This window comes from Pipistrellus hanaki, assembly GCF_964339955.1.
Source record: "Pipistrellus hanaki genome assembly, chromosome: 2".
Lineage (NCBI taxonomy): Eukaryota > Metazoa > Chordata > Mammalia > Chiroptera > Vespertilionidae > Pipistrellus > Pipistrellus hanaki.
This window is the reverse complement of record NC_140504.1, coordinates 73,901,913-73,914,963: the sequence shown is the minus strand read 5'-3', so window position 1 is coordinate 73,914,963 and position 13,051 is coordinate 73,901,913. Positions and strand designations below refer to the sequence as shown.

The 13,051-nt window shown below is 40.1% G+C and overlaps 1 protein-coding gene across 2 annotated transcripts in view; it reads right to left on the bottom strand.

Annotated features, from left to right (window-relative positions):
- Positions 1-9,726: 9,726 nt before the first annotated feature.
- The window catches only part of TMEM45A (transmembrane protein 45A), a 118,868-nt gene continuing 115,543 nt past the window's right edge, over positions 9,727-13,051 (bottom strand). Inside the window, exon 7 of one of the 2 annotated variants that reach the window (XM_084875519.1) lies at positions 9,727-10,239. In XM_084875519.1, the coding sequence (XP_084731645.1) occupies positions 10,146-10,239 (94 nt within the window). In that variant the 3' untranslated portion in view covers positions 9,727-10,145. The remainder of the gene's footprint in view (positions 10,240-13,051) is intronic. The other variant, XM_084875520.1, reaches the window with a different exon arrangement.

Sequence of the window (13,051 nt, the reverse complement as noted above, 5' to 3'; positions counted from 1 at the left end):
CCTCAAGAAACAAGAAAAATATCAAATAAACAATCTAACTTTACACTTAAAGGAACTAGAAAATAACAACAAACACATCCCAAAGTGAGTAGAAGAAAGGAAATAATAAAGATAATAGAAATAAACATTATAGAGTATAAAAAACAATACAAAAGTTCAGTGAAACAAGCAGCTGGCTGTTTGAAAGATAAATGAGATTGACAAACCTTTAACCAGACTCATTAAGAAAAAAGAGAGAGAACACAAATAAAATCAGAAATGAAAGAGGAGAAATAACAACTGACTCCTCAGAAATATAAGGGATTGTAAGTAAATGCCAACAAATTGGAAAATCTGGACAAAAGGGATATATTTCTACAAACATAAAATCTTTTAAAACTGAACCAGGAAGAGTCATACAATCTGAATAGATTGTTTAACAACTAATGAAATTGAAGCAATAATTTTCAAAAAATAAAACACACAAAAAATCCCAGCAAACAAAAAGTCCTAAAACAGATGGCTTCACAGGTAAATTATACCAAACATTCAAAGAAGAACTAATACCTGTCCTTCTCAAACTATTCCACAAAGTTAAAGAGGATGGACGATTCTCAAGTTCATTTTATGAGGCCAGCATTATCCTAATTCCAAAACCAGATAAAGAAACAACAAAGAAAGAAAATATCACTGACAAACATAGATGGTAAAATCCTCAATAAAATATTAACAAACCAATCCAGCAATACATTAAAAAGATCACACGCCATTATCATGTGGGGTTTATTCTAGGGGTGTAAGACTTGCCTACAAATCAATAAACATGATACACCACATAAACAAAATGAAGGATAAAAATCACATGATCGTATCAACAGATGAAAAAAGGCATTTGATAAAATCCAACACCCTTTTGTGATAAAAACTCAGAAAAGAGGGAATAGAGGGACCATGCCTCAACATAAAAGCCATGTATGACAAACCCATAGCCAACATCACAGTCAATGGGCAAAAACTAAAAGTGTTTCCCTTAAGGCCAGGAAAAAGACAGGGATATCTGGCCCTAGCTTGTTTGGCTCAGTGGATAGAGTGTCCGGCCTGCATACTGAAGAGTCCCGAGTTCGATTTTGGTCAAGGGCACATGCTCAGGTTGCAGGCTCAATCCCAGTAGGGGATGTGCAGAAGGCAGCCAATCAATGATTCTCTCTCATCATTGATGTTTCTCTCTCTTCCTCTTTGAAATCAATAAAAAATAAAAATATATTTTAAAAATAAAGACAGAGATGTCTGTTTTCACTGATACTCTTATTCAACATAATACTGAAAATCCTAGCCACAGCAATCAAATATGGAGAAAAAATAAAAGGCATCCAAATTGGAAAGAATGAAATGAAACTGTCACTCATGTAGATTGCATCATACTAAAGATTACACACACACACACACACACACACACACAAAAAAAAAAAAAAAAAAAATGCTAGAACTGATAAGTGAATCAGTAAAGTATCAGGATATAAAATAAATATCCAGAAATCAGTGGCATTTTTGTATGCCAATAATGAACTGTCAGAAAGGGAAACTAAAATAAAAAATAATAATAATCCTTTTTAAAATGGCATAAAAAAATAAAAAACCTGGGAATAAATTTAACCAACATTTAAAAGACCTGTACTCAGAAAATTATAAGAAGTAAATTGAAGAAGATACTAATAAGTGAAAGCATATACTGTGATCACAGATTGGAAGAATTGACATCATTAAAATATCCATACTACCTAAAGCAATCTATAGATTCAATAGAATTCCTATCAAAATACCAATGGTGTATTTCCCAGAACTAGAACAAATATTCCAAAAATTCATATGGAACCACAAAAGACCTCAAATAGCCACAGTAATCTTGAAAAAGAAGAAGAACGTTGGAGGAATCATGCTACTTGATATCAAATTATACTAGAAGACCATAATAATAAAAATAGCATGTAGTGGCATAAAAAACAGACACATAGCCCTTGCCAGTTTGGCTCAGCGGTAGAGCATCAGCCTTCGGACTAAAGGGTCCCAGGTTCAATTCTGGTCAAGGGCACATGCCCGGGTTGCAGGCTCAATCCCCAGTAGGGAGCATGCATGTGGCAGCCAATCAATGATTCTCTCTCATCATTGATTTTTCTATCTCTCTCTCCCTCTCCTTTCCTCTCTAAAATCAATAAAAATATATTTTAAAAAAACAAAACAAAAAACAGACATATACAGGTCATAGACCAATAGAACAGAATAGGGAGTCCAGAAATAAGCCCATGCTTTTATTAATATTCAGGAGTCAAGAATATACAATGAGATAAAGATACTCTATTCAATAAATGATGTTGGAAAAATTAGAAAGATACCTGCCCAAAAATATTAGACTGCCTTCTTACACCATACACAAGAATAAACTCAAAATGGATTAAAAACTTAAATGTAAGGCTCAAAACCACAAAAATCCTAGAAGAAAATATAGTTAGTAAAATCTCAGACATTTCTTATAGCAATAGTTTTTCTGATATGTCTCCTCAGCAAGGGAAACAAAAGAAAAAATAAACAAATGGGAGTACATCAAACTGAAAAATCTTTTGCCCAGCAGGGGAAACCATCAACAAAATGAAAAGATAACTCACTGAATGTGAGAATGTATCCTCCAATGATAAATCTGATAAAGGCTTAAAATCCTAAATGTATAAAGAACTTATACAATTCAGCACAAAGAAAACAAACAATCCAGTAAAAAAAAAAAAAAAAAAAAAAATAGGCAAAGGATCTGAATGGACACTTCTCCGAAGAGGTTATACAGATGGCCAATAGAATATGAAAAGATGCTCAATGTCAGTAATCACCAGAGAAATGCAAATTAAAATCACAATGAGACATACCTCACACCTGTCAGAAAGGATATCATTAATAAATCTACAAATAAGTGTTGTAAGGATGTGGAGATAAGGGAACTCTCATGCACTGTTGGTGATAATGCAGATTAGTGCAGACACTGCGGAAAGTAGTATGGAGTTACCTCAAAAATTAAAAATGAAACAGTCTTTTGATCCAGTGATCCCCCTTCTCTGAATAGATTCTAAGAATCCTGAAACAGGAATATATCCCAAGAAACTAGAAACACCAATCAGAAAGGATATATGCACCCCTATGTTCATAGCAGCACAATCTACAATAGCCAGAATTTGGAAACAGCCTAAGTGTCCGTCAGCAGATGATTGGATCCAAAAACTATGGTACATCTACACAATGGAATACTATGCTGCCATAAAAAAGAAGGATTTCTCATCATTTGCAGCATCCTGGATGGAATTGGAGAACATCATGCTGAGTGAAATAAGCCAATCAATGAAAGAGAAACACCACATGACCTCACTCATTTGTGGATAATAAAGATCATTATAAACTGATGAACCATAAGATAGATATAGAGACAGTATATCAACAAGTAGACTGTCAAGTTACAGCGGGGACGGGAGGAAGATCTGGGGGAGATAATAGATCAACCGAAGGACTTGTATACATGCATATAAGTGCAACCAATGGACACAAAACTCTGGGGAGGGAGGGGATGTGTGGGAGGGAGGGAGGGGGTAAAAAAAAAATCAATAAAATATATTAAAAAAAAAAAAAAAAAAGAAGACAACCAACAACAGCACTACAGTAGTGGACCACACACTGCAGTAGTGCATTTATATAATACCAAAGACCAATGTGGTTAGCATACTTACTATAGTGATGGGGATGTGATTATAATATCATCTCAACTAACCATATGTTTCAGTGTGGATTTATACAAATAGGCTTTACTGAATTTAGTTGAATAAAAATTCTTTCATATGATAAAAAAAAAAAAAAGAATCCTGAAACATTAATTTCCCCCACATGCAATGAACAAATATTTGTTATTTTTGCTTTAAGACTAATGCCTTAAAGTAGGGGTGTCAAACTCAATCAGAGAAGGGGCCAAAATCTAAAATCCAGCCTAAATCGCAGGCCGAATGGTTTACTGAACAGTCATAAACTGACAATGTCATAAACTGACAGCGGAGTGCAGTGATGACAGCGCGGTGCGGGCCACATTGCAAGGCCTGGCGGGCTGGATTTGGCCCGTTTGACATATGTGCCTTAAAGGCTGAGAAATACTGGCATTCAATCTCAGAGCTGGTAGTAGAAAAGTTAAGGGTGTTTTTTTTTGTGTTTTTTTCTTTCACTTTTAGTAGTTTAGCCCAGAAACCCAGTCATTCTATTCATGGCATGTCTCTCCAAGCTTAAAGCAAAGATCTTCCTTTATTGTTATTTACTTAGGGAAACTTCTTTTCTCTTACTTCACTACTTGTTCTCTATTCTCTCAATTTTCTCCATCTGGAATTCACATTAGTCAGAATATAGAATTTCTGGTTCTATTCTCTATGCGTAAGAACTACTCTTTTATATTTTTTTATCTATTGGTTTCTTGCATTTTGGAAGAACTCCTCACTTCACAACTTTTATTGATTGTTCCTGTAGTTTGCTGTGACTCTTGCACTACCTTATTGCAAATACAGCCTTGGCTAATGAGCCCTATTGTGATAAAATGAAGATAAGAATGGCCATGACCCAACCTCCCATTTCAACAAGGAGATAGAAGTTAATGCAATCAGAGGCTGGTGTTTCCCAAGCTAAAGAGATTGGAGGTTACCGAAATCGCTGAGGAATTGGTATCACATCAACAGTAAATGTCAATTTTGCACTGAATATATAAAGAATTTCTTTAAACACAATCAAATACAAGCAAATGAAGTGTGAAATACCCTCAAAGGTAGGGTTACAAAAAGCTTAGGAATTGAGACCTCAGATTTTTTGGAAGAGTTGAGATCAAATACAAATAAAAGTAAGGGAAGGTACCCTTCCTTTGTGAAGGCTTCCATCCTATATAATAAAAGATTAATATGCAAATTGACCACATCTCTGCTACACCCACAAGCCATGCCCACCAGCCAATCAGGAGCGAATAAACCCAACCAAGATGGCTGCAGGACATGGAGAAAAGGAAGGAAGCTTGGGTTTCCCCTGCAATGGAGGAAGCCAAGCTTTCTACCTGCCCTTGTTGGCCTTGGCCATGGTCAGAGCTGGGCCATTGGAGCTGGGCGATCAGAGCCAACTGGAGTCCTCTGCAGGCAATTGGAGCCAGCTGGGGTCCCTGCCCAGAGCCCAAGCCTGGCCAGAGGCTTGTGGCCTGGGCTGTGGGTGGAGCCAGGCGGTTGATCCAGCTGGGGTCCCTGCGAGGGATCAGAGCCAGCTGGGGTCCCCTGCCAAGGGCTGGAGGCTTTAGGCTTTGGCAGGGGCGGAGCTGGAGATTGGAGAATATAGGTGTGAACTACAGAGAAAACACCTTTTATGACTCATTGGCTAAGCTCCCTGTATGCCACTGGTAATATTCTTAGTTACTTGGGTATAAGAATCCAAAAAAGTGATCTAGGGCTTTTCCATCACACTCCTGGGGAAAAAAACGAAGGTCTGCTGCTGGAGAGCTAAGAAATGTCATAACCTGCCCCAGGCAGTTTGACTCAGTGATAATGCCTAGGTTTGCCAACCACAGGGTCTAGGTTTGATTCTGATCAAGGGCATGTACCTAGGTTGCAGGCTCCTCCCTGGCTGGGGCCCAGGTCAGGGCTCATGCAGGAGGCAACCAATCAAAGTACCGTATTCCTCTCACTTTGATGTTTCTCTCTGTCTTTCCCTTTCTCTTCCACATTCTCTAAAAGTCAATGGAAATATATACTCAGGTGAGGATAAAAAAAAAAAAAAAGGAAGAAAGGAAGGAATGAAGGAAGGGAGGAAGGAAGGAAGGGAGGGAGGGAGGGAGGGAGGGAGGGAGGGAGGGAGGGAGGGAGAGAGGGAAAGAAAGAGGAAGGAAGGAAGGAAGGAAGGAAGGAAGGAAGGAAGGAAGGAAGGGAGGGAGGGAGGGAGGGAGGGAGGGAGGGAGGGAGGGAGGGAGGGAGGGAGGGAAGAAAGAAAGAAAGAAAGAAAGAAAGAAAGAAAGAAAGAAAGAAAGAAAGAAGGAAGGAAGGAAGGAAGGAAGGAAGGAAGGAAGGAAGGAAGGAAGGAAGGAAGGAAGGAAAGAAAGAAAGAAAGAAAGAAAGAATCAGAACGTGGCCCCTCCCCCCATCCAGGTACACCCCCAATGGGCTACCACACCCCATTCGGGGGTGGTGCCAGCCCACAGCCCCTCCCCATGTTCAGCCCCACCCCAAATTGCCTCCCCCCCCAAACTCAAATCAGGTGCAGGGCCTTCTAGCCAATTGCCCTTGGCCCCTCTCTCCAAGCCAGCCTGGCCTGATCAGTCCCCAATCGGGGTATCTCACCAACCAGCCTCCACTGTCTCCTCCTCCTGGCAGGCTTGGCCCCAATCTGCCCCGATTTCATGCATGAATTCATGCACTGGGCCTCTAGTAAAATTATAATAATGATGTTCAAATACTGCTGATTTCAGGGACTAGAAACAGAAAGCCTCAGACTGTAGACTTAGAACTGAACCTCTAATAGCTCATGGGTTGCATCTCACTCATATTCTCTCCAAGCAGAGACTGGAGGAATGGACATTTCTACTTTTTCATAAAGACTGTTGGAATATTTGCATTTATCAGTTTTCAATATTCTAGCTTTAATCTGGTTCATGATAATTATTCCTAGAGTTCCTGCTCAGGTCTACATACAAGCAATGACATTTTCATGTAACTTCAGCTGATGGTTCACACTTGTTTTTCTTTTTTCTTTTTCTTTGTTTTTAAATTCCAGTTGACATACAGTATTATATGTTTCAGGTGTATAAACCCATGATTAGACATTTCTATAACTTTAGAAGTGATCATTTCAATAAAGCTAGTACCTATCTGACACCATACACAGTTATTACAATACTCCAGAGGCCTGATGCATGAAATTCATGCATGGGGGGGAGAGGGGGTTGTCCCTCAGCCCAGCCTTCACCCTCTCCAATCTGGGACCCCTTGAGGGATGTTCTATGGCCCTCTCACAATCCAGGACTGCCATCCCCCAACTGTTTGCCTGCCTGCCTGTCTGATTGCCCTCAACTGTTTCTGCCTGCCAGCCCAATCACCTCCTAACCACTCCCCTGCCAGCCTGATCAACATCTAACTGCTCCCTGCCAGCCAGGTCACCCCTAACTGACTTCCCCTGCCAGCCTGATCAACATCTAACTGCTCCCTGCCAGCCAGGTCACCCCTAACTGACTTCCCCTGCCAGCCTGATCAACATCTAACTGCTCCCTGCCAGCCAGGTCACCCCTAACTGACTTCCCCTGCCAGCCTGATCAACATCTAACTGCTCCCTGCCAGCCAGGTCACCCCTAACTGACTTCCCCTGCCAGCCTGAATTTGTACTTTTCAATCCTATCATCATTCTGACGGCTCGCTCTTTTGAAGCACAAAGTTGCCAAAGTCATAGAAACTTGGCAGAGTAGAAGAGACCCCTGAGATGGAGGACATACAACTGTCCTCCCCTGCAGACCTGGTTGCCCCCAACTGCCCTCCATATCAGGCCTTGTCCCTCCCATCTGCCCTCCCCTGTAAGTCTGGTCCCTCCCAACTGCCCTTCCCTGCAGGCCTGATCACCCACAACTGCCCTGCCCTTCAGGGTTGGATCTACCCTAACTGCCCTCCCCTGCGGGCCTGATCACCCACAACTGCCCTTCCCTGCCTGCCATCTTGTGTCCATATGGGGGTGGCTATCTTTGACCACATGGGGATGGCCATCTTGTGTGTTGGAGTGATGGTAAATTTGCATATTATCTCTTTATTATATAGGATTATTGACTATACTATGCCCTATGCTATACTTTACATCACTGTGACAATTTTATAACTATGAATTTGTACTTTTCAATCCTATCATCATTCTGATGGCTCACTCTTTTGAAGCACAAAGTTGCCAAAGTCATAGAAACTTGGCAGAGTAGAAGAGACCCCTGAGATGGAGGACACACATGAGGTAGAAGGCCATGATCTCCTGAGGGCCATGACTTGTGGGCCTTTCACATGCCAGAAATGCAATAGGTTTTATTGCATTGCTCAAGATCAATCTTTAAGGACTCACATCAATTGTTTTCAACCATTACATTAAAAAAATAAATGTATCCGAAAACTGGTGAATAGAAAAGCTACTGTGTATAGAAGGAATACCAAATATCTGAAATTAGTTATTCATTTATTCAATAACATTTGTGTTTTCAGTTCTTTCATTAATACATTCAGAACAAGAGCATATAAGAACAGTGAGCTATAGATGATCACCCTCTATATTGTATTGTTTAGACCTTCCTAAATGCTTTCCTGGGGTTCTAATCACTTTTATAAGCTAACTAGAGGCCCAGTGCACAAAATTCATGCATGGGGTATCCCTTCTACCCAACCTGTACCCTCTTCAATCCAGGACTCCTCAGGGAATATCCCACTGCCAGTTTAGACCAAATTCACAATCCTGGACCGCTGGCTCCTAATCGCTCACCTGCCTGCCTGATCGTCCCTAACTACTCCCCCTGCCAGTCTGGTCACTCCTAACTGCCCCCCGCCCCCACAGACCTGGTCATCCCTTACTGCCCCCCCTGCCAGTCTGGTCACCCCCAACTGCCCCTCCCACCAGCCTGGTAGCCTCATGCAGCCTGCTGTTCAGTCATTTAGTCATTCCTCACTAACCCCCTCTTCCGGCCCGGTTGTCCCACGCAGCCTGCTTGTTCAGTTATTTGATCATCCCTCACTGACCTGCCAACCTGGTCATAGGCAGCCATCTTGTGAGAGCATGAGAGTCAATTTGCATATTACCTTTTTATTATATAGGATAATTTAAGCAGAAAGAAATATTTGTTAGTTGAAAAGGAAAATTTTTAAATGACTGAGTCAAATTAATCTTTAAAAAAATGAATGTGTCCAGTTTTTTGGCCTAAACAATCCATTCACTTTCCTCTTCAGTGTCTCTGTGCTCATACCAGACTGGGGGAGCCCACTAGATTTGTCAGTGCTTCTGGAATGCCAGGGCGCCTGCAGGATTTAACTGCCCACATTTCACCTTCAGCTGACTATGAGGCCGCCTCTTTTCCTCCATATCTGAGTCATCTCTCAAGGATTCCTGAGGGCAGAGATTGACATTGTACAAAATTAGCTATCTCCATGCTTCAGTTTTGTCTCAGAGACTCTAGATTTATAACATATGACATTCAGAAAGGGCCCAATGATTCATCCAACTCAATTCCCTTACTTTAGAGAGAAAGACATGATGACTTCTCAAACCCTAGAAGCTGGTTAATGGTAGAGCCAGAATTAGAAACAAGATTTTTTGACTCTCCACTAAGTCCTATTTAGCCACAGACTATGCAAGGGCTCTGACTTTTTACCCAAATTTTCCATAAAAGGCTATTCCTTGTCTCAACCCCTCAACTATTGCAGCAGAGGGGCGGTATGGCAGCCACGCTATGCTATTGATGACTTTTTACCCTGTAGATGATATCATGACTCTCCTTTCCCAGTCTCTTATGGCTTTGCAACCATATGTTCCAGGGATCATCCACTTTATCTTTTTCCAAAGAGTACACAACTCAGAAAGACTCTGGCTCACTTTTCCTAGTGGAGAAATCAGGTGTTACAGAAAGACAAGTCTCATCAAAAAGGGAATTTCAGTGTCACACAGCATTTTCTTCATGATATAAAGGTGGGGTGCAGTTGAATAACAAAAATGAAGATTTGAGGTATTCATTTATTTCTCATTGCAACAAGACAAACAAGTGTAATCCATTTTTAACAAGTACAAATGGTAGCAATCCCAAGAACCTTAAGTATACGTATAAGGCAAATAAAACAAATGTTTGTCATATCATGGGCATCAAACTTTAGAAGACTTTGGAAGAGTCACCATAGGCCCTGAATACCAAGGCTGATGTGCAAAATGAACTTATCATCTAAAGTAAAATAAAACATTAATATTCAAATACTTTAACAAAATTCAAAATACAACCAGTACACCAAGAATGATCCTTAGCCAAACAAAGATCAAGAAACAAAACCATGAACAAAAACAATGCAAAAAAAAGAAAGAAAAAGAAAAGGAAAAGTTCATCCAAAAAGACTAGATGCCCATCAAAATCACATCTCTTCTTCTGATTCTTGTTCACGTTCAACATTTTTCAGGAGTCCAACTTCTGAGGGGCAGGTCCTATTAAGTCGAGTTTTAACCAACCTGAGAAGAATGAAAGGCATTTCACATTATGTTGTTTAAGATTAAAAATCCAGAGCAATATGTACTTCTAACAAACCCCAAATTACTTGTGCAAATGGGAGAGGCACCCCAAAAGAGAAAATCACTTTTATTTGGCTTTGGATGTACTTGAAATTTTTATTTATTTTTTATTGTTTTTAAACAATTCTTAATTGTTGAAAGTATTACATTTGTCCCCTGTTTTTCGCCATTGACCCCCTCCAGTCCACTCCCTGCCCCTGGCCCTCACCAATGATCCCATTGTCTGTGTCCGGGGGCCATGGATATATGCATACTATGTCCTTGGTTAATTACCTCCCACTCACCCTCCCCCACCTTCCCTCTGAGATTCCGCACTCTGTTCCATGCTTCCATGTCTCTAGATCCACTCCATTCATCAGTTAAAAATTGTGTGGTTGTTTGTTTGTTTTTATTAAAGTAAAGTATAACAAGCAAACAGATTCAAGGTAGCTTCTGAATGCACAGCATGATTATTTGATGATGCATCAGAAGATGCCTAATTATTCAGAACTTTTATCATTTCTAAAACCAACAAGACAATCTCTTGGTTGTAGAAAGCCTTATGAAACCAAGCTCAGCAAAGCTTTTCCAAGTCTGCATCCAGCTGTGTGTTATAAATAGGAGCCCTCTTCTGAAAGGAAGTGCATAAAGTTATCTCTTCCCCTTGTCAAATCTGGGCTTTATTGAGCCCCCACTCGAGCCTTCAGAGAGGTGCTTTTGTGCAGGCCACAGGCTGGCCACCGCATACGGTGATCCAAGTTAGAAGTGCACTCTACCCTTGTTTTCGTAAAGAGAATCTGTAGGATTGGGGGAAGCAGCAATTGTAATTTTTGACATTGGAAGGTACTAAGCTTCTTAGGAGCGGAAATTAAGCAGGCTTTCCCTTTCTCTAATGTATTAATATCTAGAAAAAGTTGTGTGTTTTTTTTTCTGTGCAGGATTATTTGTAAAGACATTGTACTGTGACCATATCAATAAAACATATTTAACTTCCAGAAATACATGGGAATATACAAGCAAACTTGATAAACCAAATCATCAAAATCATTCTCACTTTATGAAAAACTCCCCTAGCCTGTCTGCATCTTTACCCTTATTATCTGCCTTTCTTTTTCTTCTAATCAAGGTCTGGCCTGCCTCTATCAATATGCATTTGAAGCATAGTAATCTCCGTCTTGGGTAAAAACTGCTGTTTAAATTTTAACCCTGCTATTCTGGCTTCTGTAAACATTTGCTTGCTTAAATAATAAGGAAAAATAAGACTACTTCCATTCCAGAGAGGCCATAAACTATTCCCCAGACAGTGTTGTCAGTGATGGCACCAGGCCATGCCTTGAGATATGGTCTCACGGCCCTGTCCCAGCACATGGGACTTTTTTTCCAGAAGTCCCAGAAGTCTTGTTCCAAATTTGGAAAAAACAAAGAGCTGAAAAACATATAAATAGGAAAGACCTCCACTATATTGGGCCCCAGAATTTGAGAAGCAAGATTTCCTCTGGGCCCACTAGCACTAGCGAAATGAAAGGGACTCCAAATAAATTTGGCTTATTGATTAAGGCATCTTCTGATTTACAATATAACACATTTTCTTTACTTGTGCTCTGGGTCCCACTAGAATAAGAAAGAGTCATCATCTTACTTACAGCCCTAATCCCAACCAAAGTCTAGAATAGTGTCTGGCACATAATGGTGGCTCAACACACATTTGGTAAATCAATGGTCTTTGAAGCAATCTACCAGGAGTTCATATCACTCACCTATTCATAGATAATTCATAATTCTTCAGTCACCTCCAATTCAACACTAATTCCTCCAATATATAACAACCACTGGGCAGTATTTAGTAACATTTGCTGACTCATCAAGAGCCAAAGAAAACTCAAAATCACTTGTCTTGATTATTAATTGACAATTGATGCTGCTTCCAATATCCTCAACTCTTCAAGGCATTGTTCTCATGAAAGGCTAATAGTCTTAACGTCTGGGACAGCGTTTGTGTCATTTAAAAAACAAACAAACAGTTTTTCCATACTGTACAACTTCAATGCATGCTAAATGAAATGCATTAATTAGTTAATTTATTCTTAGATTCATTCCTGATAAGTTTTGAAAAAATAAAACAAAGACACAGCTACTTACTACAAAGTAATTGCTAACACAGACCCTACTGATTTTTCCTTTCCCTCCTTCCTCCTCTCTGGATTATATCTGCTATTGCTTCAAGCCATGAGGATGAATATTCACATACTTAAATAGGCTCTATCTGTACCTTGTAGCTCTAGGTATTGGCACATGCAGAAACGGCCACTGGATACAGACTGAGGGATGGCATAAGAAGAGGAAGTGCAAATAATTACTAGTTCCTGGAATGATGCAAATTCAGGGAAATACAGTCAAGGTGTGTCTGGCTTTTGTTTGCCTGTGTTCCTCTGGATTAATATGAGGAAGAGCTGAGCTGAGACTCTGGGTGTACTTCCAGAATCTATCTGGAAATCAAACTTCCAGAAGTCAAATTATCATATGCCTGGCATTGTGTCATCTATATTTTGTTCTTCAAAATAGTTCATATGAATCATTGCTTAGAAAACCAACTTGAAAATGTTAGGGTCAAAAATAGAATATTAATTATGCTCTGTCAATCATGATTGTCTTGTTCTGATTGAAGAAAGGACATGCTAATCTGGCTGGGAGTTGTACACCCTTGGGACATGGGAGTCAACCTTGGACCTGGCAATCAGCCTTGGACCTGGAATGCAGTCCATTCTCATTCAAG